A 27397-nucleotide genomic window follows, 5' to 3' on the forward strand; every position below is an offset into this window, starting at 1 on the left:
CACGCATCCAGCAATCAAAGGTAGGGAAGGACAAAGCGGTCTAATTCTGCTTCGTTCTGTTTCTCATTTAGTCATTTGTGAGGACAAGATGTCGTGTGTGGGTATTGTTGCGTATGTTAAATCCTTGAAGAAATTCAAAGTTAAATATTAATTGAAAACTGTATTTTGAATGTATTTCCCACAAAATACTTGATTTATATGGATTTACCCCAAGCCACCTATTTCCTGTGAATAAGCTAAAATATGTGCTTTATATGCACTTTGGTACTTGTTTGGTGGTGCAAAGTGTATCACAAATTAGAAATACGCAGTCCGAAGGAGAGTCACGGTCTGAAGCACACATGCGTGAATGAGACGGGTTGGCGTCAAAATGCAGAGCGAGCAGAATTCTTGAGCATCTCACATTGCTGGTATGCTGCTTCTGAACAGAGAAGCTCTGCTTGCGGCTGTCGGGGGTAATTGCCAGGAGCTGGCATATCCCCTGTCAACTTGTCTGATGATCCTTGGGAAATCCATCTAGGCCAGTGACTGTCACAGTATCTTTGGGCATGGTTCCTGTAAGATTCATTTATGGAGGCTGTCGCACTGCATGTAGAGCAATGGGGTGTTTGCCCTCTGGCTTAGGGGCTGAATCTGGCCCTCCGTGAAACCCCAGATGGCCACACACGCCCCTTTTGCATGTTACTTGGCAGTTTTACCCTGCCAGCCCTCGTCCCAAATGATGCTTTTCTGGGTTCGTAAGGCTTCTTCCCATTTCTCAGAGGCAGGAATGCCTCTCTAAACCTGGATTACCAGAAGTGAGAGCTTTAAACTCCACTCCTTTTGCCCCTGGTCCTTTGGCACTGCCTAAGACCAGAATGTGCCCCGGCAAACCTTCTCTGACTTTGCCCCTCGTTTCTCGTGGAGCCTCAACACGTGTTAGAACGTCGGACGACGGCTGGAATGACCAAGGCTCAATGGCCCATGAAGCTTGCTGGGTTGCCCTGGGCTAGTCCTTTTGCCTCAATCTAGCCTGCCTCACAGGGTTGTGAGAATGGCGAGCACTGTGTACACTTCCTTGAACTCCCGGGAGAAAATGCACATCCTGAAAGCAGGAATCTTCAGTGCACACCGTTTGGTATGCTGTGTGAATCAGCCCAGAGGGTTCCAACTCTGCATCCCCCAAGCAATGCATTATTTGGCCAGTTTTTCTTGCAATATTAATGCTCCTTATGTCTCTTCAACTGCCCTTCCCCATCTTTTTGGGAGAGGCTATTTCTGTGTCTCGTTCTGCTTGTATCTCTCACCATTCCCCAGCTTAGCTTCGCAGTTTTGGAGGTTGGGAGCCGGCATTCCCAAGTGTGTCAAGCGGTTTGCAGTTATGCCAGCTCCAGAGATATGACTTAATCACGCTGCTTTGCATAGAGTTCATCCCCAACCCTCACCCACCTTTTCTAGTCTGCAGCTGGCTTCCAGACAAACAGCACATGCTACTTCTAATTCTCGGTCTCAGGTCGCCTCCCCCGTCCCTGTTCCCCTCCCTTTTCATCATCTCTTGTTTTCTTACCATGATGCCTTGCTGTTTCAATGAAAATATGGTATCTGGTTACAATGACCTGTTTGGCTGCCCAGAAACCCTCAGCTTTTATGTTCCTCCATTCCATATGCTGTTTTGCTGAGATAGTGAGGAAGCGTGTTGCTTTCCCAATCTACTTGGCATCGTGGTTTCTCCGTGTTGTATACACAATTTGTCAATAGACTAAAAGGGTGAGATGGGGAACAGAGCAAAATCTTCCTTGGCTGCTAGAATTCCAGTATGTTTGCACCGTGTGGTGTACAGGTAATCTCAAAACCTGCACAGACCTTCTGAACCTACACACGGAGGGTGCTTGTTGCCCTTAGCTATGGCAGCTGTTCTTCTTTTCAGGTCATGGTTCCATTTTCAGAATCCTCATGGGAATCCCAGAGCAGGCACTCGTCTGTGAACCAGACAACCACAAGCTAGTACAGCGTGGCGGTGAGTGTGTAGGACTGGGACCAGGGAGATCTTGGCTGCGGTCCCCAGTTGGTCATGAAGCTCAATGGATGATGCTGCGGCAGTCACTCCCTATCCGGTTAATCTACCTTACAATGTTGTTGTTGTGAGGATAAAGTAGAGCTGTGTCAACCCTCTTGGGTTCCTCACAAGAGGAAAAAAGGCAGCATATGAGTGCTGTGTTATAACTACTACTACTACTAGGGATGTGTCGATGCTCTGTGGAATCCATCCTTTTCAGGTGTCCTGGACTTCTCTGTCTTGGAAAGTGAGCCAAGCTGAGTGGATCTCTGCTCATGGGGTGAAATCTGGACAACCAGCAACCTTTGCACACGCAAAGGCTGCTGCATATGGTAAGGAAGAGAGACGCTGCTTGCACAGCATTTGCGGGGGGTGTATTCTTGGTGAGCATCGTTCCATCACTGGACACTCACTTCCGGAGCTCAGACTGCAGGCCACATCAAAGAGGGTCTGGGAAACAGAGCACGGAGAATCTGGGATTCCCACCCCCTAGAAGGATCCCTCACACTTCCCTCATAATGATCGGCAGCATGTCGAAGGGGGCAACCAACCCAAATGTAACCTACTTGAGTCTCAGTAATCTACACTGAAGCAATGCTTTGGAGTATGGGACTAGTGCTCAGGAGACCTGGCTTCTAGTCCCCTCTTGGTCTTGAACTGTACTGGGTAACTTTGGTCCGATCACTGATTCTCAACCCCCTTGCTAGGACTACAGGGTAAAGCAGAGTCAAATAACCATACAAATTGTCTTGCATTCACTGCAAGAGGAAAACAAAAGTGGAGTACTAATTTTATAAAAAATGAATACAAGTCCCCCATTTTTCCTGTCCATGACGATGCATGCATAAGAACTAGGAAGTCACATTTCTCTGACATTCTTGGTTGCCACTGGAAACCTCCCTCCTCGGTCTGAGGGTAAGATCTGCCCTTCTAAGGCATGAGGTGAGATGGCAACATGGCTTGCACTGTGGCAGAAAAAAAACTGTAGAACTGCACCCCCACTCCTAATTTGTAGTGGCGCAGTTTACTCTGCCATCAAGACCTGCCATTTCACTGTGTTGCCTGCACAGTGCAAACCTGACTTGAGGATGCTCAGGGAGATCTCCCATAGCACAAGAACCTGTCCCTTAGAACAAGGCAGACCTTGCCTTGTTGCTTTTGCCTTGAGGATGTCCACCTGTTACCTGGCATTCTTTCTCAAGAATTAAATCTTTGCAGGACAGGCGCTGCACCTTTTCTCTGATGATATAGATGATGCACGATACGGTTTTGTTTGCAAGCATCCCTAATGCAAGGAGTGGACTGGAATCCTGATGCCAGTGACAGAATCCCCGCAAAATCATGTCGAATCCCCATGGAAAACAGGATCCACATTGGCAAACAGGCCAAGCACAGTTGGGCCAACGCACGGTACCACAAAGTACAGCCCAAACAGTCCCAGACTGCTTGCAAAGGCCCACAGTCGGTACCAGCAGGAGGTGCATTTGAGAACCCACGGGTGAGGGAAGGAAAGCCATTTTGGCTCTGCCCTTGACAAATAAACAGCGCCACCTCTCCTTTGAGGAAATGTTTGTGGCTGCCTCCGTGGTGTATTATGCGCACCCTCCCGATAACATGCAGCCCCTAATAATTAGAGCATTGTTCAGCTGGGTTTCCCACACCACAGCTGCTTTGTTTCAGTGCGAGGCAGTTTCCCTGCCGCCCCCAATTTCCATAAATAGGTTCGGACTAGCTGCTAAACAGGAAATGAGTGTCTTAGCTACAGATCAGCAGGGATCAGTACAGCATCTGCGAATCTCTCAGGGAGGCCAGGAGCCAATTTCTTACTTTGCTGCAAACAATGCACAACGTTTCATGAGAGGTAAGAGAGACCGGCCAACCAACCCACTGAGAAATTGTGGTGAAACTAGGAGGAGATTCTTGGAAAGAAACACTTCTCAACATGCCCCCCTGTTGAATGGGCAGCCTTCGGAATGAATAGCAGTAATTGACAAAGCTCTTTATCAGCGCTCATTAAATTAACTCTCAATGCAACATCATTATCCCTCCACTGCAAATAAAGATGACCCAGGAGCCCAGTTCACGGAGTGACTTTCTCCATTGCCACAGAGGAAATAAATGGCACAGCCAGGCAACGTGAGATAACACGCTGAGGGAAAGACGAAGCTGGACGTGGAATCTGAATGTGCAGGCTGCAGGGAGAGCCGGGGACCTATCCTTAGGAAAGTTGTGATCTGGGGCTGCATAGTTTGCCACAGTGGGGCATCCTCCTCCTCATCGTATGTCTTTAGAGGGAGGAAGGAGGAGGATGCAGTTGGGCAGTGCAATCCTATGGCCCCTTGGGCAACTTTTAGCGTGCCATAGGATTTTTCTGAATCCCAGCTCCAACACTGATATTGGAACTGGGACTCCATCTTCTGATTCGCTTTCACCACTCACAGCCAGCACAGAAATAACCATGCTGGTAGCAACCTTGGACACATTCTGGTGTGTGGGAAAGGAGGAGACCAGTGCCACCAAGATGCAAGGCATCCTGGGAATGCTCAGCCCATTTTCTTCCCTCTCCAAAGTGCTGAAGTTGCACAGCTGTAATCGGCCATCCAGCTGTTTTTAAGGATGCCCGTGATCTTCCAAGTTCAGAAAGTCATGGGCATCCCCAGAGGACCATACCATTGGTCATCCTTAGAGAAGACCCACTGAAATTAATAGGACTTCAGATAGTCATAGCTCACACAGGTTTCAATGGATGCACTGTAAGGGTACCAAGTCTGTATCTAACCTGCTCTTTTTATTCTTTTCTTTGTTTTGTTGCTCTATTTTTGAAAATTTAACATAGCCAGAAGAATCCAAGCAGTGAACCATGCTGCTTTCCAGAGTGGTCCATTGCTTGCAACTGGGAAGCTCAGAAGCAAAACATAAAGCCAACAATCCACTTCTGCTACGGTCCTTTCCGGTATTCGGTGGAATGGTACCTCTTTACTTGGAGGATGTGTGAAAATATTTCCACCTGTTGGCATAGTCACATATTTTAGCCACAATTCTGTTCTATTCCTGCAGGAATCCACCATTTTCAAAGTTCCTCAAAAAGATTTCAAAATCCACACTTGAATGTATACTTTGTGTATGTGTGTGCTTAAACTGTTAAGAACTGTGCTGTGACATTTGAGGAAATGCAAAATCAGATAGATTGTTACGCTCCAAGCCACATGTTTGCCATGCACCACCCTGGTCTGTGGACTTTCCAGTGTATGGCAGAGGATTCTAAAGTGGACGATGGAGGACTTAGAACATAGAAACATAGAAAACAGAGCGAGCCAGAAGGGGCCTCCCGGGCCATCTAGTCTGACCTCTGGCACCAGCCGGCTCCGCTCACGACATGCCCACCATGTGGACATCGAGCCTATCCTTGAACACCTGCACCGATGGGGCCTCAACGACCTCCCGTGGAAGCCCATTCCACACCCTCGGGGTCCTGACTGTCAGGAAGAACTTCCTGGCATCCAAATGGAACCTTGGCTCCCTGAGCTTTGCTCCACTGGAGTACGTCCTGACCTTCTCTGCAGGGGAGAACAGGTCTCTACCCACCTCCGTGTGACATCCCCTCACATTCCTGTATGTTGCCAACATATCCCCTCTGACTTAAACCTGCTATCATTCTCTGACCCAAAAGAAGAGTCCCTAGGAAAAGCTCTTTCTCCCTGGTCTTGTAGGGACCACTATGACCACTAAATCAAGCCACGTATTAAGACTGCGAAGTTAGGCTACCAGTCCAGGCAATGGCTCCAGGAACGGCATGGCTGACCATGCTACAGGTCTTCTCAGGTGACATAAGGCTTCCCTTGCATAGCTGCTCATATGGCCGCAGTAGAAGAGGCCTCCACCAAGCTGGACCCATGTGCTGCTCTCCAAGGTCCTGTTTCCATCTCCCCTCTGCTGAAGAGGGCTTCTGACAATGCCTCTTTTGCTCTGACTTACTTGTAGCTACCTTGACTGGATGACATCTGCCTTACCTTCTCTGAGGAGGTCAGGCTTTGCCTGCCTCCTTCTGCCTCGGCCAGGTACTACCAGCTCCTCCTTTGAGCCTCAAGAAATCACCAAATGGTGTGGCCCAAGAGGCTCATTTGACCCGTGCCTCAATTCACCTCCACCCTGCTGATATGCACCCAGTGATGTAAGAAAAATCCACAGCATCTATCTAAGAACACAACCTGTGGATTTTGCAGTAGGCTGGCTTTTCCTTAGTGGCATGGAGTTTGTGGATTTGCACAAATGGAGCTTTTTACCTTTTCCATAATTTTACACACATTTAGCTCCAGAAGAATGTAAAGAATACATTAAAAACACTGATCGGAAATGCACATTTCCCCCATGGGCTAAAACATGAAACTATGTAGTTAAGGGTATTTGTGTATTTAGAAGGGGATGTGGAAGCTTTCAAGAGCATGGATTTTGCAAGTGCAAATGTGCCTGGATGCATTTGTGCAACATCTGAGTAGGTCGATGAGTGGGTGGAACGAAAGGAAGAATCTATGCAATGTAGGCAGAACATTAGCACAATGTCCTTATATTCCCATGTGGAGAATGGAAGAAGATATTGTGGCTACTGAGCCAATGTGAGCAAGTAGAAAAAGATGTGTATGAATGGAAGAGCTGTCTAATACCACATCAGATGATTGGTCGATAGAGCCCAGTATCATTGTTTTGACTGGCAGAGGTTCTCCAGGTTATTTGGATCATCCACTACCTCATGTGTCAAAAGGGATTAAACCCAGACTTTTCCGCATACAACACTGCCCACCAAGCCATGGGCCTTCTTATATTATCATGTCCAGGGCTCCTTTCAAGCTGAAGGGTGTGTCATTAAAAATGGGCTACATCCTCTCCCCTCTACCAGCAACATTGCACAGGAAAGCAGGGAACAGAAATGGGAAAAATTCACAATACTTGTATTTGAAAGAAGCCTGGGAAGAAACAAAGCAAGGGTCCGAGAAGCCACACCACACCACACATGGCTGTATCTTAAATGAACAACAAGAAAACAGAAGCCATGCTGATCAAAGTCTATCAGATCGCTCTGCTGTGGATGACACCTACGCTGGAAGCATCTCACCACCTCAACCCCATTCCTACAAAGAGGAATTACTTTCAAAAAGGAGGTAGACCAGAGAGCAATGATATCAAAACAAATTAACCAGATCCATCATCCTGCTGTGGTTGTATGAAAGAGAAGTCAAAGAGAAAAAGAAAAAATACACAAGAGTCCTGAATTCTATGAGTATAAAAATGAGAAAGGGATGCGGAGTCAAAAGAGCTTTAAAGAAACGATTCAAACAGCTTGGGCAACATACTGAAGACAAAGAGACTCCTTTTCAAAACCCACTGAACGTTTTCTGATTTTGAGTCCCCCCCCATCCATGTTGTCTACATCAACTTTTCTATCGAGACCAGAGATTTTTTGTCTATCTGGGATAAAACTTAGAGGTTTTGTGTTCTTCTCTGCCCCCAACCTCTCCAGGTGAAGCCAATTTAAAGATGTCTGATCCTAGGCTTTTTAAAATGTGGAAGTCTGATTGAGTTCAATAGAAAAGAAAAACAGAGCATAACAAAAAACAAAAGTTATTCCTACATACACATAATACTTTTGTTTTTTGTTTTTTCAAAGGACTCCTGAAGACAGCATTTGTCTCTAAAAACTATGGTACTGTGTGCTTTCAGTCCATCAATTCTTTTCAGAGATGAAACCGATCTTGACTTAAGCACCCTTCCAAATGCATTGCCATCACTCCGACAGAACCCCTTCCAGAGAATCAGGCCAAAAAATAAGACGCAATATGTGGAAAGCAGAAGGGAAGACAAGAGAAACATTCACGAGGAGTGACCTTTCATCCTCCCCTTGGCTTGGCCAAGGGCCCCAGTCCCATTAGGCTGACTTGAGTCAAAAGCTAGCTCCCAGCTATGTTTGTGAAGATTTAGAGCTGACCTCTATGGATTGCCTTTTAATAACAACCCCAATGCAAATGTTAAGGCAGCCATTGTCTTCCTGGGAATATCCTAAGGATAGCCGATGGGGTTTTGTTTGTTTGGTGGTTTTGTTTTGTTTTTGTTTTTTTGGTTTGGGAGATCATACTGTTGTCTAACTTGTGATGTTGAAGGACAGCTTGGTGCCACATCGAACAACCAAAATATTTCACCTCACTGGGACTGAAGCCTGTGGGCACAAGCCAATGGCTTCCTGACATCGTTTGGGGAACTCCAGATTACCCCGAGTCCCAGCTCTGAGGTCATGTGACACTGGAGCTAAAACACTGAACCCGAGCCCTTGCCTCATGCCCCATCTCAACTGGCATGGAAATTACACTTCAGGCTGCCTCCCCGAGGTCAGAAATTGACATCAGAGAGAAGGAAATGGGAGGGGAGAGAGGTTATGGCGAGGGGAGGTTGCTGGGGCTGGTGGCTCAGACCACATCCAAACGGTGTCCAGCTTCTTGGCCTCCCCCTTCACAGCACTTCCTCTAGATGGCCAAAAATTGCTGTCTTGATGGAGTGCAGGGCAGCAGAATGTGCTACCGGCAGGTTTTGCACCATATGCTGGATGCAGAGGGGCCTGGACTACATTCTTTGTGATTCAAGACTGACTTTAGGATTATCCCCCTTTAACCTGGTAGATTATGGAGGTTTATCAAGCCAGAACTTGCTCTGGAAGGAAATAGGAAGAAGCTGGGGCTGCTGTACTTTGGGCACATTATGTCCAGGAGAAAGTCCAGGCAGAAGAAGAAGAGAAGCCCTCCTGTGAGATGGATTGATTTCACCAAGGAAGCTGTAGCCGGGACGCAAGAGCAGCATAAGGACGTCAAAGGCAGGACATCTGGAGGCCGTTCATCCACAGGGTCGCCATAATTTGGAGAAGACTTCATGACACCGAAGATGGTACAGATACTTCAGCTGGTTCAGAATAGAGCAGCCAGGATATCAACAGAGACCAGAAACTATGTACATATAATGCTGGTCCTTTACCATTTACTCTGGCTACCACTGAAGTCTAGGCTTAATTTAAAGTGCTGGTGATGACCTATAAAGCACTAAACAGCTTAGGACCTGGATAGCTGAAGGAGAATTTCCTTCCCTGTGTGCCTGCCCACCCCTTAAGATCTGGGTTGGAGGTCCTTCTTTGGGAGTCCTCTTTGAAGGAGATTAGGAGGGTGGCTACCCAAAGAAGGGCCTTCTCTGCAGTGGCACCCTGATTATGGAATAAGCTCCCCAGGGAGGCCAGGCCAAAACCTCTTTATTTTCCCAACATTTTAAGGTTTAATTGTTATTTTAATCGGAGTTTTAGAGAGGATGTGATGCTGTGCTTTTTATTGTAAGGACCGTCCTGAGACTTTCTGTAATAGGACAGGGTAGAAAAGCGTTCAATAAATAAACAAATAAAACAACCCGTAAAAACAACAATATCTCTTGACAAGCTTGGACTGGCTTTGCAAGGGAGGCTAGCAATATCTGGGAAAGGTCTCATTGCTTTCACCAAACTACATTTCCCAGAGATCTTTGGGGAAGGAACATGAGGACATAAGAAAAGCCATGCTGGATCAGAGCAAAGGTCCATCTAGTCCAGCACTCCACACACACAGTGGCAAACCAGCTGCTCACAGGACCCCTCCAGCAGGATGGGGGCAAGACCTTGGCCTGCCGAAGCTCCTCAGCAACAGGGGTGTGTAGGCAGGCCACCTCTGGTCAAGGAGGGAGCACATGGCCAGCAAGGCCAGTAGCCACAGAGAGCCTCCTCCCTCGCCAGTGGTCCAACTGGTACCACACCAGAATAAGTGGATGGTGTTCATATAAACAAACTGATATTTCAGAGGGGGGAAAAGGAATAGTAGAGCATAGGTAGGCTTGCAGTGACCACATGTCAACAATGCATTTTGTATACTATTTAAGTTGTCAAATACAGAGCCAGAAAATAGTTCCTTGTTGTCTTTTAGACTGCCCAGGCCATTGTTTTCCTACACAAGCCCACCCAGGACTTAGCATCTGTGGAAGAGCCCTTTTTCAAGACTGCTGCCTTCATAGGCCCTTCTGGGGTGCCGCGAGAGATGGATTTCTCAGTGGTCGCTGCCAGGCTGTGAAAGTCCTGGCCCAGAGAAGGCTAGGCAGGCTTACTGAGGGGTGTCTTTTCACCAGCAAGCAAAGACCATTTTATCCAAGCAGGTCCTCAGTGTTTAAGCAGGTTGGATGCTGGCTTTCATTGCATTACTGCTGCATTTTGATTGCTTTAAAAATACTTTTGCTTTATTATTGTTTTAATCAGGTTTCACTTAGCACTACAATCTGCCATGACTGCTGTTTTGCTCAGTAGAAAGGAGTGGTATACAAATTAAACCAATAAATAAGCCACTTGCATTTTCAGTGTGGGCATGACAAACAAAAGAAAAATACTGCAGATACGATCCAGCCCAACCTATAGTTCTGTCAGTTACGTATCTGTGAGATGAAAGCCTCACTGGATTTGATGGGGTTTATTCACAGGGACCTACGTACAAGGTGCAGCCTTATTCCCATTTACCTGTGGGTAAATGCCATTGAATTTACACCTGGACATGCTACCTGAATGCCTTTAACAGAAGATTTGAGATGCTCATCTTATGCATTTGAAGACACCTGAAGAAAAGGTAACGTCTTAGAAAATGCCTTTGGTTGTGCAAAGGTGCCTATGAGTTACTTAGTGATTACAAACTTTTGATGTTAATGAACTGTATCCAAGTCATGGAAGCAGAAGTCATAGAACTGTAGAATCATAGAATAGTAGAGTTGGAAGGGGCCATGAAGGCCACAGGGTCCAACCCCTGCTTAGCTCAGGAGGCAAAGTTAGACCATCCCACTCAGGAGACTGTCCAGGGAATGTCCAGGGTATGTGGATACATGATTTATCTGTAAAAGAGGTGATGTGTCGTAGAAACTTGAGAAGTTGCCATTTTTACATAGTCCTTCACTGTGTAACATGCAACGAATGATGCTGTGGTGCTCAAACCATCCCACATCTGACATTTTTTCTGGCAGTGCAAAATGTCCGTATGTATATGCAGAAACCTTCACAAATAGTTTAGGGAGGCTTTTGTCATGATTTCCCCTATGGATCTGTCTTGTTGAGTCTCCTTTGTCACTAAAATTCCAGAGGCGTCATGTTTGCACAAAGCCATGCAAGGGAATAGGACTGACATCTGCCTGACGTGGCTCATCACTTCGCAGCTTGTCAGGCAGTGGCTGCGCAAACCCATTTGCTACATTCTTGTGGTTTCTTCTCCTTGTCCTATCTGCAACTTGGCTGCCAAGATCATTCACCTGACTCACTGCCCGAGCACATCCCTTCTTCATAGAAGACACAGGCTTCTTACCATCTCCATCATGAACGACTTGTTCTTCTCCATTAAAAGGTCCTCTGGCCTTGCCTCTTCATTTTTCTATTATTGTTAAAACTGAGCCAAAATTCTCCTGTGTGTTTCACAAAGGGGTCACTCCCAGATTGAAATAGGGTCTGATGTTCTCGTGGTTTCTCAGGTGTGGGGTATGAGGAGGAGAAAATAGTAGCCCCCAAAATGTTTACTTGGAGGATCACCCCTTACCATCCTCATATAAGATGGCTGAGGGGTTCTCCTGATCTTATTTTTAACTCAAAACAAGGGCAAGGACCTCTCAGCTACTTCTTCCTCCCATTTTCTTTAAGCCATTTCGTGCCATGACAAAATAGGACCTATCTCTCTCAAGCCATGCCAAGAAGTGACATCACCTTTTGTCAATTTGCTCTAAAGTTGATCTAGCAAGTACGAATGATTAGTTGTAGCAGAGAGACTTCCTCACCCCTTCAATGCAAAAAAGCCCCCCCAAAAGTCTAGCTACCTTGTACGATTGTGGAAAGCGGCACTGCAAATATTTTGGAAAGTAATTGTACTCTGTCTCATGAGTTTGGAAGGGCTCTGATTCACCTGAAACCTGCTCAAAAATGACTGGAAAAATAGCCCCAATAATTTTCAGCACAACACTAATTCCCCTATTCAAATATTTTCTTATACCCATCATTTCATCCTCAAACTCTTGTACCTTGAGCATCCTATTGTTCTTGTATGAATTATTTTGTAAAATGTGTGTGTACATGTGTGTATACTGCGCTGTATAGGTAATAATGAAACATCTCCCTCAATTGATTACTTCTAGACTAGATCTCCTTGCTTCTCTCTCTCAGTCTTAAATACTCACTACTACTCAGTTACTAGTGGACATGAAGTTTTCAGTATAGTTTCTATTTATTCGCTCCCTTTACTCCATACTCATAATCGCTTGCATAGATTTCAATTCCAGCTCTAACCATATGCATGCACTGAAAAGGTGGGCAAGATCTACCATTTTCCAATTCTTCAATCATTTTCTCAGATTTGCTCCAAAGGAAGCTAATAGAAAGCATCACAGACAAGCCAGTGCCTTCTTAGCATCTCTCTTACATTGCCACAAAGAAAACACACGATCCCATCCTGCATATCAGAATCAACATTTGACTTCCCAATTTCACACTTGCAATCATTGCACACTCTGTGGGAACAGGAAATTAGCACACATAGAACAGGATTTGTGCTAATCTCCACAAGATTTCTCAGTAGGCTAAAGTGGGGCTGATTCAGTCGATGTAGGAAATTTGTACAAGTTTAAGAAATTAGTGTAAATCAAAGCGGGAATCAAGAATGAGAGAGAGTGTTCCCCTATTTGCATATATTTTGAAAGACATGCTTTCATATTTGCATTAAAAGCTTTGACTGCCTCCATCAACATGCACTTTTTTAATGGTAACAGGAGTGGCTATTTGGAAGAAGTTTTTGCTTTTTAGTGCTCCTTAACTGTTCCAGATGGCATCTCAATTTTGTGGTAGTTGTTAGTAGCATTATTAAAATTGGTCCTGTGGAGGGTGGGGGAACTGATGCCTGTAAGAGGATCCAACAGAACAAAAATGGATCTCTCAAATTTGCCCATCCCTGTGCTAAACATGCAACTCAAGTAACGCCTGCCTTTGTCCGGAGCTCTTGAACAAGACAACACATGATGGTTTCCTACCCTCAAAAAGGAATATATGCAGTGTTAAGTCAGGCTCCCTCAAGTTGGTACAGTCCAAATGTTTTGAATCTCGACTCCTATCAGCCTCACCCAGTGCAGCGAATTGTTAGGAACACTGAGGGCTGTAATCTATAACAGCTAGAAGGAACCAGATTGGAGATGATTCCTTTAAAAGCTTGCTCAATAATTTCTCAGCACTCTCAGTCCTGGACACGAAGTCAGGTAGGATTGGCTGGAGGTAAGGCTGGTTCTACTGTTAGGCAGGTATGGATGACTCTAAATGACAATTAAAAGACAACAAACGGTCCATTTAAAAAACAAACAAACACCATGGAGGGTACTGGTTTGGTTTCCTGCTTGAAACACCAACATGGCTCAGACCATTCATGCCTAGAAGTGTGAACTGAAATGAAAATTCGCATCAGTCTGAAATCAGGCAAATTTACTGAATCCCAGTTCAAGATTTGAAAAACATCAAGGTTTATTTGGGGATTTGAGATTTGACTTTTAAATAACGTATATCTTAATTCTCAGTTGATGAAATTTAAAGGAAAGTAAACTAAGTATCTGCAGGTTAAATGACCAAGCAAAACACCACAAAGATTTATAGATTTTATAATATTTTTCCAAAGGATTTCTCATCCGCGTAAAGATTTTATTTTACACTCATTAGAATCAGCAAGGGTATGCTTGAAGGTATGGACTGAAGGCACAAGAACCAGCCTCCATGCTAAAGTTAAGTGGGTCTGGGGCACCTGGGAACCACATGTTTGGAAGAGAGACCACCTGGGAAGGGTGTTTGGGGAAGAAAGACCACCTTGAGCTCCACAATGGAAGAAAGATGAGATATAAGTATAATCATAAAGATAAAAGAACAATTACAAACCAGTCCAAAAGTTTAATGGACTTTCCCATTAAGGGTTTGTTTCAGAGATGTTGGAATCATTTAATGGGCAAGCTTATCCACAATATGGAATTCGTTAAGGCCACACAAAATCTAAAATGGTATATACAGCATGGTACCCCGTTTTGTGGTATGTAAATTATCCCAAACTCGAGACCCCTGAAATCATTACTAAGTATTGCTAATATAATAAAGAGAAAATAATTTCAGCTGAAAGGTTCTGAAAAGTTCCGTAATCTATGAATCCCAACTGACTTGCCTGTTTCCTCCAGTATGTTCAGGCAATGCATAGCCTGTGTTCACAGTATTTAAAAATGAAATAAAAATATAGTTGTTAAAGTTCAACCCATTTACTCCTTGTTTAGTCCTATCTACATATCCAACTATTTCACAACCAACTGCCCGCCTACATGGGAAGGTTGGCAAAAATTCAAGATTACATATGAATTCTTGTAGGCAAAATAGAGGTGTGCCAATTTGCTTCAAATTGCTGGCAAAAGACAAACAACAACAACACCATTGGTTGGGTTTCAGATTTCCTGCTACCCTACAGTTAGGCTTTTATGACCCAGTTAGGAATTTCTGGCCAGCTGGATGTGGCATCACTACTTGCTGTCCTAATGGCAATAAAATTTGTGAGGGTTTGGCCTGTTGTCCAATATATATGCTATAAAATAATATTCTTCCTAGGCTTGCTTTGTGCTGAACTGTGCTTTGACGGCCAATAGCGTTTTTTCCTCTGTCTCTCAGAAACTAAAATGGGGACCCTGGTATTCAGAAACTCCACAGAAGCAGAAGCTTTGGGTTGGAATAAAGCAGCCTCCTGCAGACAGCTTGGCAGCTGGGGATAATGGGAGAGATAGTCCACCATACCTGGAGGGGGGTATGTTGTGGAAGCCTGGAATGGTATATTTTATTTACCTTTTCTGTAGCATAGCAAAAATGTTCACTCTGGTCTGTACATTTACTGCACCATAATTATTTCTTTCCGTTTCTTTTTAGTGCCCCACCCTTGCTGGAAGGGCCTCAGAGCAGGGTATCTGGAGTTTTGATTCTCTTCTCCCAACCAAGGTGATGGCTAGGAACTCAGTTTAAGAGTGTGTAAGAGCCCCAGGTTAATTCCCTGGCATCTCTGCATCAAAGAAAGAAAGGCACAAGGAAAGAGCTAAGAGCTCCTTGCCAAATGATGGAATGCTAGGCAATTTTAAGTAGGCTTCAACAGGTGTCTGTAGAAATTCATGAAAGGTAAGAGTCAAGGGCTGTTAATCATTATCAAATTAAGAGCGACCACAGCTGAGTGGGGCAAGATATGATCTATATGGAGTAGAGCAGAGCCATGTCTCAAAAATGAATCAGAGAATCATAGAACAAAAGAGTTGGAAGGGGCCATGAAGGCCACTGGGTCCAACCTCCTGCTGTTGCAGGACCCCATGTTGCACCATCCCACTCAGACGGCTGTCCAGTTTCACCTTGAATGCCTCCAGTGTGGGAGAGCCCACCATTTCTCCAGGCAGCTGGTTCCACTGCTGTATTGCTCCGACAGTGAGGAACCTTTTCCTGATGTCCAGCCTGAATCTGGGTTGTCACAACTTGAGCTGATTATTCCATGCCCTGCAGTCTGGCATCAGCAAGAGCTCCTGACCTTCCTCTTTGTGACAGCCTTTGAGGTCCTTATAGAGGGATTTCATGCCCCCCTTCAGTTTTCTCTTCTCGGGGCTGAACATGCCCAGTTCCCTCAGTTTCTCCTCATAGGGCAGGGTTTCCAAACCCTGGATCATTTTTGTTGCCCTCCGCTGGACCCTTTCTAATTTACCTGCATCTTTCTTAAATCTTGGTGCCTGGCCAAGGCTTGACCCCCAAATCCACCATGCTGAACATCCAACCATAAGCCACATCTTAAGGGCATGAGAAGAACTTGCCAGACCGGACCCATGTCCATATGATCCCGTAATCTGTTTCCTCCATGTCTAACTGGCTGCTTGTGAGAAACCCACAGGAAGCATGTGAGGGCCAGAGCAGGTTCATGAGTGCGTGAGGCCAAAGCACCCTCCCACCCATGTTCCCCAGCAGCAGCTCTGCCTGTGCATCCTGCCTCTATCACTGCAGGCCGCAAACAGCCCTCAAGCCCACTAGCCACTGATGGCCTTCTCCTCCAGGAATTTGACCCCTCCCCATTTCAGGACATCCAAATTGGAGGCTATAACCCCTACTTCTGGGGGCAGGTTCCATAGTTTAAGTATGTACTGTGTGAAGAAGCTCTCCCTTTTACGTGCCCCAAATCTCCTGCCATTCGGCTTCATGGAATGACCACACTGGATTCCCAGCACTCACATGTCATTCTCTGCTTTCTCATCTCATGTGCTTCTGGCTCACTGGAACTCGGACTTAGCACCTTTGGACCCCACTCTGTACTCTGGCCATTCCACCCCACTCTCCTTGGCCCGTTCAAAGTACCGTACTGCCAACAAGACCCCCTCTGCACAACGGGAAGCCACCCTTACAAAACCCCTTTCTTGTTCCTTCACAACATTCGAAGAACAGAATCCATTCTGGGTTGATTCTGTCTCTAGTTAAAAGACTTGCATCTCTCTTTCTATCCACAGTGGACTCCGGCGATTAGGGGAGCTGAGCGAATGAGGGAATTAAGTCCCACTCTTTGCTTAAGGATAATTTCAAACCAATGTTTGAGACACAAGCGCACTCAGAAAAGAATACGACTTCACAGGGCCGGCTGCTTAGGGTTTGTAGCTTGTCTGAATCACCATTTCTTTTCCTCATTACAACTCCCAGGTGTTGCTGCTGGGCAAATAGTAACGACTACCTAGGAGCAGTTGAAAAGAACAAAAAAAGACATTGATTTGGACAATCCGTGTACTGCTGCCATTGACGGGGACACACTGTGACTTGGGCAAAAGGCTGGGGTCATAATAAGGTTAAAAGAAAAGCAGCTGGGAATTGGTGGTCTTGCTACTTTTCACACTGACTCGGCCCTTGTTTTTGCAGAGGCTCCAGACAATGCACCGTGCCTTGTCAACTGTCAAGAGATATTTAGCTAACATCGCAAGCTGTGCCAAACATTCATGGGAGAGCAGAGACACCTCGGGAGAGGGAAGTGTAACAGGCTTAATCGTGACATGTTACAGGGGGATAAATGTTGCCTGCATTATTTGAGGTTAAAATAAAAATGGGGGAAATCTTGCACCATACAGGAGGCACAATGGTTGTATTTTTCCTTTGCTCTGTGTTATACAGCATGACTCAAAACCTATTGATGTCAATGGGAGGTAACCTAGATAGCTAAAAGTGCCCTCCCCCTTCCTAGGAGCTCATCTTTGACTGCAGCTGCACAAGCAACAGCCCAGTTAGTGCAAAGTGTTCATTCTTTAGTGCAAAGTGTTTTTCCTGGTGTCGGGAGCTGATTCTCCCCTTGCACATTGAAGGCAACAGGCCATTTCTTTGCAAAAGCTCTTGATTCTCCAAAGTACTTCTAGTAAACACAATCTCTGCAGAATGAGTCTCTGAGCATGCACAAAGTATTTGTTAGGCCCAATCTAGCAACTCCTTCCGAGAACCCTTCTTTGGAGTAACCCTGGTCTTCCTTCTCCTTGGTAGGCTCTTTTGGAGGTGGGCAAAAAACTGGGCTTGTTCTGCCTTGAGAAGAGAAGGCTGAGGGGGGGGACATGAGATCTCTCTATAAGTACCTCAAAGATTGTCACAAAGAGGAAGGTCAAGATCTCTTCTGGCTTATGCCAGAGTGCAGGACACAGAATAAGCAATTCTAGCTGCGACAACCCAGATTCAGGCTGAACATCAGGAAAAGCTTCCTCATTGTCAGAGCAATACGACAGTGGAACCGCTGCCTGGAGAGGCGGTGGGCTCTCCCACACTAGAGACATTCGAAAAGAAACTGGACAGCCATCTGAGTGGGATGGTGCAATATGGGGTCCTGCAACAGCAGGGGGTTGGACCCGATGGCCTTCATGGCCCCTTCCAACTCTCCTATTCTATGACACCTCTTCTTAGTATGCTGCCCCTGTGGTTGGCTAGCCCATCTTCCCTGATGCTGCATCATGGGCTCAAGATTCTTACCTAGCTCAGCCTCGTGACAGTTGTACATTCTGGGTATTGTCAGAGTCTGCCTAAACACCTGGAAAGGGTGGCCTTGAGATAAGCTGCTCCGCTTCTCCCACTTTAATGTCTGGGATTTCCAGTTCTCGGGGCCATTCCTCATCTGATGTGTCTGCATCTACCTGACCTTGGAATGTGCACAAGAACTATTGCCCCTTTCACCCCCAACATCAGGCACAATTCAGGAAGGTTTTTGACTTTGAAAGTCCTTAAATGACTAGATATCTGCATGCCTGAAGAACTGCCTTCTTTCAGAGGGACACATCTGATATTTTGGGTCCTCTTTGGTGGGCTGAGAAGGTCTTTGGAGTGGTGTTGTCCAGTCTATGAGTTCCATTTTTTCAACAGGTTTGGGATAGGTCCAATTGGAAATGTCCTCTACCAATGTGGTGCTCCCATTCACAGGCCACAGATGTGTGTGTGTGTGTGTGTGTGTGTGTGAGTGAGAGTGAGAGTGAGAGAAAGAGAGAGAGAGAGAGAGAGAGAGACATGGATGGACGGACAGAGAATTCAGGGGCAGGGGCCAATCATAGTGCAGGAGCAAACACTATAGAGGAGGGCTAAAACTCTTGATACGCTCAGAAACTGCCACAGAAATGGGTAACCCCTCTGGAGGGGGGTGTATCCAGAAAGGTGAGGCCTTTCTTAGTGGTCTCTTCCACAAGAGAAACTCACTTTGAGACTTACGTGCCACCCTTTCCAGATGTTGTTGTATGGTGTGGGAGTGTTAGTTTAGCTGGAAGCCATTTTCTTTGGGGAAAGTGAAGGAAGGAAGCTGGGGTGCTGAGAGCAATCGTCCCCAGCTCCTCTCTTTGTCCTGCAGCAGTTTACCCCTTTTCCTCCTCTCCAAGGCCCTGCTGCATCCGCAGAAGATGCCAGACACATCCTTCCTGCACTGGTGGTGAAGGCAGCAGGGTGGGAGCTCAGCCTCCAGTGTCACGCGCATGTTCTGGTGAGATTCCCAGGTGTGCACAAGAAGCTGTCCATTTTGGCTGGGCCGACTGCTCAGATCCTGAAGATGAGATGTATGAAGGGCAGTTGGCTGACCCTGGCAGGACTGAGAGCACAGACTCTGGCGACGGAATGGTTGTTGCAATGAACACAGCTGCCATCCCAGTTTCTCTGTACCCATCTGTGCTTGCTTGGGATGGGATCACTTCAAGAATAGCGGAGGGGCCCAGTCAGCCCACCTGTGGGAACGAGGAATGGCAGCATCCCGAGGGGGGGGATTTAGAGATGGGGAGTCTCTTGGATGGAGAACTTTAGCCTCTTGAGGAGGTGGACCCAAAAGCCCATCATCACAGCCACGGGGTGGCCCAACTGGGATCTCGGGGTGCAGAATGCAGGTGTGACCAATTCCACAGCATCCCTCCTTCCTGAGGGGTTGATAAGCAAAGCTTTGGGTGAAGTGGGGCAGAGAGGGTTCAACATTTCACTTTGTGCATGCTCAGAGACTTCTCTGTAGAATAAGGAAGTTTACAAGAAGTGCTGGAGCGTCCATCCTGCTGGGAGGGAACACCTAGCTCGAGGGCCAGCTCCACATAACCGTCTCCCCTCTCCCATCTCAGCCACAGGACTGCAGCTTTTGACATTTCTGCATTGCAATACCTGCCCTGCCAGAAGGGTGTGCATGTGTGTGGGGGCAGTTCTATGGTGCACTGCAACAGAGAATTGACTGGGCCCACGATAACACAACCTTCAGATAGAATTTTGTTATCTGGCATCCTGAGAGCTGAGATTCAAGGTGAGGGAAAGTTAAGCCGGCTGCTGTGAGAAATAAGCAGCAGCAGGAGATGCCAAGCAGTCCTCCCAGTTCAGTGTTCAAACAACTGGTGAGAGCCACCGATAAAGAGTTTGCCAACAGGGCAACTGCCAAGGTCTTAAGAGACTTCAGCAATGTGCTCCAGATATAGATAGAGAGAGGTAGACCCTTGGCAGGTTCTGGCTAGTAACTCTCAGCGCTTTGAGGACCAGCAACGGTTTGATCCGGTCCCCAGCCTGAGTTCAAACAGTCCTTGCAAGAAAGCCCTAACTCTTGAATTCCTGCTCTGCGGAAGAAAAATGTCCCTCTTTTTCCCTCGACAGCCTTTTGCCCACACCTTCTGGTAGCCTCAGGTGAAACCTCCATCTCTCGGAAGACTTGGACATATTTTTCCCATGCTGTGCCAGCAGAAAAGGATGGCAGATGGGGATTCAGCGAAACAACAGCTTCTTGGAGGTCATTTGAGGGGTGAAGGAAAACTCTTCCAAGATGGAAATTTGGCATGGGGCTGTTTTATAAAATCTCCTCCATCTCAAAGATACACAAAGATTCCCCAACAAACTGACAATACAGCAGAAAAAAGGGGCTTTAAAACTCCAGATAGGTATTTGGCAGAGAACAGCTAAAATAAGCCAGTGACCTGAAGTGCACTTTAATGCTATAAAATCCTATATTGCACACATTACATTTCATACACATTTGTTTTCTTCCCTGGTTGGTTGAGAAGGGAATCCCCTTGTGCATCAGTGTTCGTGGAGGGGAGAAAAACATAATATGCTAAAATGCGGTGATATGTTTTTGAATTCTATTCTATTCCATTGCATTTTGATTTTATGTTTTAGATCATGAGAAGCAACACTATTTACCCATTCCCAAATCCCCATGTCTCTTCTTTGTCCTCATAAAACTACTTCTTATTATCAGGGCCAGGCTGATGCCACGGATGGCCACATCCAAACCTGTACTTTCCAAGGTGAGGCCCCTTAGGTCAATGATATATTTTCTAGTTTAAATGTGGTCAATTCCAAGCTTCCTGATTTAAAAAAAATCATGAGTGTTTTTGTGTCCCTTTCCTGAAGCACATGCATTTTTGCCTAATGTGGATATTTTTGCAAGCAGTTTTCCCAAGATAATGCATTTCTCCCAGGCTATGCTTTTCACTGGAGAACTCTGCTGCAGAAATGGTGATGTGCAAGTTCTGAAGCACAAAATTGTGAAGAACTGATTTTCAGTTTTCACAGAAGTTCAAAAGTGCAAAAACAGGTAAGTGTTCATTGAAACTGAATGAACGTCCTTCTCATCCTTCGCACAGACACAGGTTCCCCTCCTAGGAACCTCCCCTCCACTGAACGGGTGGAGTTAAGCAGGACAGACTGTCCTAGTCGTCTCCCTGACTCCTTAAGGATGTTCCACCCATCCGGATACGGAGCGAGAACCATCGCTTTCAGCAGACTTCCCTGCCCCTCTTTTTCTCCACCGCCGTCCCCCACACACCCCTCAGCTGCCACCACCATTTTTTCTGGGCTCTTTCAGAAGGCTTTTTTTAATTACTATCAGAGACCCCAGAGAAGGTTCCTTTTAGATCGCTTTGTATAAATGGTATGTATTGCCGTGCTCCAGTTCAAAGCTCGGGACCACACTCACCCTACTCCACAGGCAGATCAGCTGACCTTTCTCCAATTCACCTCTCCCCCTGCCGTGCCCCCCTCCCCCCTTCTTCCCCTTTCCATCTCTCTGTGTTGCGGAGGACAGACAAAGTGATATGTCTGTCATACGCCATTACCATTAGAACAGAATCTTGTTCTTTTATTACAACTGAACTCTGCCGGATTTCTCAGCAGGAATGCTAAGTGAAATCAATGTCTTGGATTTCCAGCATGAGCTTGGAGGTCACAACCACTCTGTCATTTCTCAGCATTATCCCTTCCCTTCACCCCACCTCCTTTCTCTCTGAGTCTCCTACTGGCACACAGCAGATTGAAAACAGCATGCTTCACAGGGATCATGCAGCACAATTTTACAGCCTTTTGGAGGGCCCCTTCATTCATATATATATATATATCTCCTTTCAATTTACGGAGAAATTCTGTTTGTGTCCTTTGACAGAAGTGTAAGCCAAAGGCACAGTAATACCTAAGAAAAGCACCCCCCCCTGAAAAAAAAGGTAGAAAAGGAAGAAGACATAGAATGCTGGCAGCGGAAGTCTTCCTCCTCTTCTTTCCTAGCATATAAGCTTGTGAGTTCCTGCAGGTGCTACAAGGAAGGAACACCGTACTAGCAGGTAATACAGCACCTCCTAATATTATATAATAGGCCTTCTATTAACACTGGGCTGCACTGAAAAATAAGGGACCGAATAGAGGTGATGTCTGGCACATGGCGAGGTGTAGCCAGGTGACTGGCCCTTGACATGAAAGATGCTTGAAGGGCAAAATAGCTGGCGAGGAGGACCGTGGTGCAGAAGGGGTATTTAATAGTCTGTCTCCACGGTGGTCCTGCTGGGATTGTAGCTCCTTACTCAGTGCCGGATATTCATAATAGAAGGAAAGCTCCTCTCCGGTTTTGACTGGGAGCACAGTGCTGGGGAAGATGCAATCCCACCTTCCGCACGCCACTTTCCTGACCCATGGCAGGAAGGCAGGTGGCTGGATGGACAAGACATGCGAGAAATCTCTTATCTCCTTTGACCCTGAGCAACAGCATGTGAGGGGGGTGGAATCCCTTTAAAAAAGTTCTTGAAGTCATGAAGGAAACTCATCATAAACTGCACACTGGGGAAAAATGCCTTCTTGCTAGTCATCCAACTAGGGGAGCATCAAGGTGCGTGTGTGCAGGTTGCTGAGCGCAAATAATTGTCAGCATTTGTGTGGCCTCCTGAACTAAGTAAGGAACTCTGCAAAGAGAAAGTAAAACTGTATACAGTATTCAGTATCACACCGGCACCTTTTCTTCTCAAGATGACCCTATATGAAAGAACACACACTCCCACACACAAGATACATTGAATTAAGCCTGTTAGAGTCCAGCACAGCCAAAGTGGACAGAGATACAGTCTTCCTTTCTCATAATGGGTAGAATTCAGTGTCGTTCAACCAAAAATGACAGGTAGAAGTTTCAGGGCAGCCAAGAGAAAGCGTTACTTCATGCAGTACAGGATCAATGTACAGAACTCGCTGCCACAAGACCTGGCATGGCAGGCCCAACATCAGGTGCTCTATTGACTTGTCATCATTTCTGGTATACTAAACAAGCCCCGCTCCAAGCAGGGAAGTGGTACAAGGAAGGGCTTCCAACCGTTTATTTAGAACATTCAGGATGGCATGCAGCACACTAGAATCACATCCCAGAGCACAGAAATCTTTCTGACAAGCAACATACACAAGAAAGCCAGACGGACAAATCTGAAGGCAGTACCTTGCTTTTGGGTGGAGGGCTGCTTGTGCTCTTGTCAGTATGGATGCTGGTAGGAGATACCGCTGCACCGATGTTGCTTTGGGGGATGCCGGGTATTTTTCCACCTGGGGACACTTGCATCGCAGCGAGCTGGGCAGCATACAACTGCTGTAATTTAAGACAGAGACAGAAGGCGTGGTAAGGAGAAGAGCCCATCAGGTACAGGATTAGTCTCATCCTGTTGGCCCAGCAGCCCAGATGCTGCTGGGCCAAATGTCTGCCCACAGATGTGCTTCCAGAGATAACTGTGCCAACGAGGGCAAGTTCCAGGAGGAAGGAGCTGTAGCTCAGAGGAGAGGGCCTGGATCACTGGCACATGCATCGGGAAGGTTCCAGGTTCAATCCCAGGTAGCGCTAGGCAGGGCAGAAAATGAGACGAAACTCCCAGCTTAACACCCTGCAGAAACTCCGCCAGTCAGTGCTCAAACTACCAGGTTAGATGTTCCAAAGATCAGATCAGCTTCCTAGTTTTGTTATGTTACCAAACCAGGAAATTAACTATGCAAGATCAGGAGAACCTTGTAGGTATAACTTATTATGAAAGAAAGGGGAAACGTCCACCTATTGAAGCTTCTATCATCATCATCATCATCATCACCACCACCACCACTACCACCACCACCCTCCTCCTCCTCCTCCTCCTCCTACTGTAATGTATTATTATACTACATTTGTATCTCATCTATTTCCCCCTAGGGTAGGTTACTTTGTCCTCCTCCACTCCATGTGATCCTAAGAACAACTTTATGAGGCCGGGCTGAGAGACGGTGAGTGGCCCAGAGCTGGAATCCAGTGAGGGCAGTGTGCAAGCAGAATCGCACATTCCTAGCAGCCCCTCCGTGTTAACAATCTGGGGGTCACATTCTGAACTGGTGGCAGTTTCGGAGCACTGATCAAAGGGTGTCCCCTGTGCAGCACTGGATGTTCCCACTGCAATCACAGCCATGGCCAAGGACTTCTGCACAGCCTGAGGGTACAGGAACCATTGCAATGCGGTTGCACGATGCAGTCACACGACAACTGAGCCTCTCCAGCTGGAGTGTGTGCGTGCACGCACAAATGGACGTGCACCTGTGCTGATGTGCCTCAGTCTCTCTGGGTGAAACTAGGACAGCGCCAACCTTGTCCTTAGACCAACAATGCTTCAAACACAAGGTGGTCCCAGTAGTCCTGCCTTGTATGGAGAGAGAACCATGTTCTGCCTGGCTCAGTACAATCTGAGTGTCTCTCCAGGACTTCACGAGACGAGCCAAGAAACCGGGTAAGAACCACAGCATTACTGCAACAAGCTCAAGAAGAGGCACACCGTCATCGATCAGTGGATACCCTTTTAGTCCGGGGCTTCGATTTACCTACTCTGATCTCTTCCGGGTGGTCCCACCGTGCCTCTAAGCCACGGAGTCGCTCAAATGCCAGTCTGAGATGTTCATCATCCGCCCACCATGACAGCAGTTCAAAGGGGTGCTCAGTTCCTGCAGCCAAGAGGGCCATTCCCTTCGTCCACCCCCTTGAGTTAGTGGCAGTAAGGAGCAGGGTATGCTTGGGACCCCTCCCTCTCCTGGTGCATCAGGGTGCTCAGCAGAGCAGCCCATTAATGCACCCCATGCCCACACTCCCTGCCAAGATATGACCGACAAAGCAAACTAGCAAATTGAATTTTATATTGTTAATTTGTTTTATGTATTATATTTTATGTTGTGAGCCGCCCCGAGGCTTCGGCGAATGGGGCGGCATAGAAATGTTTTAATAAATAAATAAAAAATAAAATGCATCCTTTCCTAGCCTATCAGTCAAAAGTAGGTGAAAACGGTGCTTCCAGGGTGAATCAGTTCACTAAAAAAAATCCTATGTGGCCCCCGAGCAGGCAGCTAGTAATTCCAGTTTTTGCCTGGATGTGCCCGACAGACAATTAAATGGTCTTTATGCGAGTGTGCTTTCCACCTCCCTACTCAGTCCTCCTTCTAACAGCACTTATCCCACCAGCCTCTGTGAATGAAATTCAATCTCAAACGGGATGAGCTGGAGCAGCTTCTGCAGCAGTGGCTGCTCCTTCCAGGGGATGCTGCAACAGCTGCATACCAGGACCATGGAGACCATGATTGCGGGTTTGGGTGACCCAAGAAACCACGGTGAAACATGGAAACCACTGAACAGGCCATTGTTTTTTATCATGGTTTCTGAAACCCAAACATACCACGCTGAAATACTACAAGAGGTTTGGATAACAAAGACCATTCTGAGGAAGAAACTGTTGTGGCTTTTTAAGTTGTGAAACCCACCCAAAGCGTGAGCTAACTCTAAGCTGAAATGCTTGAGAAAGAAACAAAAGAAGATGCATATGGGTTGATAAGACCCATGAACCACGGGGTGGCAGAGCAATGCTCATAGTGGCAAAAAAACAAAACATTCCACTGGGAAGTGGAGGGAAGTTATGAGTGGCCACTTCGGACTGAACCAAGCTGCTTCTGTTGAGAAGAACCAGCATGTGGGGGAGAAACATGTGACAGACCCGCCAATTCCCCCCTGCTTGGAGCACCTGTAGGCCAAGGTGATGGCAAGGCCGTGCAATGGCCGACACATGAATGCACAGGCGTGTGGGGATACGTATCAGCAAAGTGTATGAAGTTTTTACTTCAAGGACAAGGAAGTCAACAGAAGAGCGCACCTCTGGTGAAGATACTTCCCGCTGAAATGCTATGTACTACCAGGCTGGCTAGGATAACAAACAGAGCAAGGACAAACAAAGAGCAACACAGTGGCCGACATTGCAATCGGGCGCTCTTGTTATTGGGTGATCTTCTTTTCACATTGACTGTTTACGTTGGTGGAGCAACCAAGGTTGGAGGGCACAGCTTGCTGTAGGATGCTAAACAAGGCATGTGTTTCCCGAGGATGAGTCTGAAGGAACATTTCAAGGTGATACCGCGGAATCTGTGAGAAAGTGCACACAGATGCCATTGTCGTTTTCAAAGGTGCAAGAAGGTATCGTGTATGGATATTTTGAAGCTTATCTTCCCGTTTGACTGACTCATGCAGTTTGGAAGTTCCAGCAGAGTCATTTGCTTGGACTTCCCTTGACTCAGTGGCCCGAACAGGCTAATGTCTATGACTCTAGCTACGTAAGTTCATGCAGACTTACATTGCTATAGATTCAGCCTATGGAGCCAGCACGTCCCAAGATTTTTAACAGACTTTTTGCAAAAGCAAGACAGACAATAACAATTTCTTTGCAGTCTTTCTGATCAATCAGTATCTCTGCTTGATGCAAGAAGGGTGCTCTGATAAAACTTTCCTCCTTAAAGATCGTGCCACAAAGTTCCTAGCGTCCTAGAAAATTGTTGTGTATTCTTCTAAGTATCAGAAATCAATATATGGAAACTATATTCTATAAAAGGTCATTTCTACTTTCCCTCTTGTACTCTGAAGGTGGGTTACATTATTGCTGCAAGGTGCTGTACGGTAAGAAAGCTCATTTGCTGGTATCTAGTTAGCAGCTCTGACCAACCTGGCTGCTGCCCAGAAAAATGCTGAGAGCACCTTATGTGTTAATGTGTGAATTAGAGTCCATCTAAGGAGAGAATTCCAGTTCTCAGGTAGGGCTGTACCTGCACAGTGTGACCTCACAGGTGAGGATGAAGATCTGGATGTAAAACCTTTGAACCAGCTACGCTCAGCTATGGCAGTGAGGGCTAAACAGAGGGAATGTCTCCACAGCAAGGCACTTTTTGATCACTTCCTGATCAGAAGCATTCCATGCAGTTCACCCCGTACAGTCATTCCACTTAGACCTTGTGCTTCCTTTAAAGAGATCAGAGTAGCTCCTACAGGATGTCCGGCCTGTTGGGAGCAAGAAGGATTAAAGTCTTGGACAATTGTTCTCACGGACTGCTGGCTGCATCCCAGGCTATTCTTTGGAATCAGAAAGGGAAGCGGATTAAGTGGAATTGGGGAGAATGGGCCAGGTCAAAATTATGAGATGAAGGAGGAGATGTAGGTGTCTATCTCAAGGCCAAGCACTTTA

At 46.4% G+C, this 27397-nt stretch overlaps 1 protein-coding gene across 2 annotated transcripts in view; it reads right to left on the bottom strand.

Moving 5' to 3' along the window:
- Positions 1–27397, bottom strand: part of SOX5 (SRY-box transcription factor 5) — a 349663-nt gene that overhangs the window by 72798 nt on the left and 249468 nt on the right. For both annotated transcript variants that reach the window (XM_044452207.1, XM_044452206.1), the window contains exon 7: positions 23338–23484. In XM_044452207.1, the coding sequence (XP_044308142.1) occupies positions 23338–23484 (147 nt within the window). The remainder of the gene's footprint in view (positions 1–23337; positions 23485–27397) is intronic.

This window comes from Varanus komodoensis, unplaced genomic scaffold (genome assembly GCF_004798865.1).
Source record: "Varanus komodoensis strain SLA01 unplaced genomic scaffold, ASM479886v1 scaffold70, whole genome shotgun sequence".
NCBI lineage: Eukaryota > Metazoa > Chordata > Lepidosauria > Squamata > Varanidae > Varanus > Varanus komodoensis.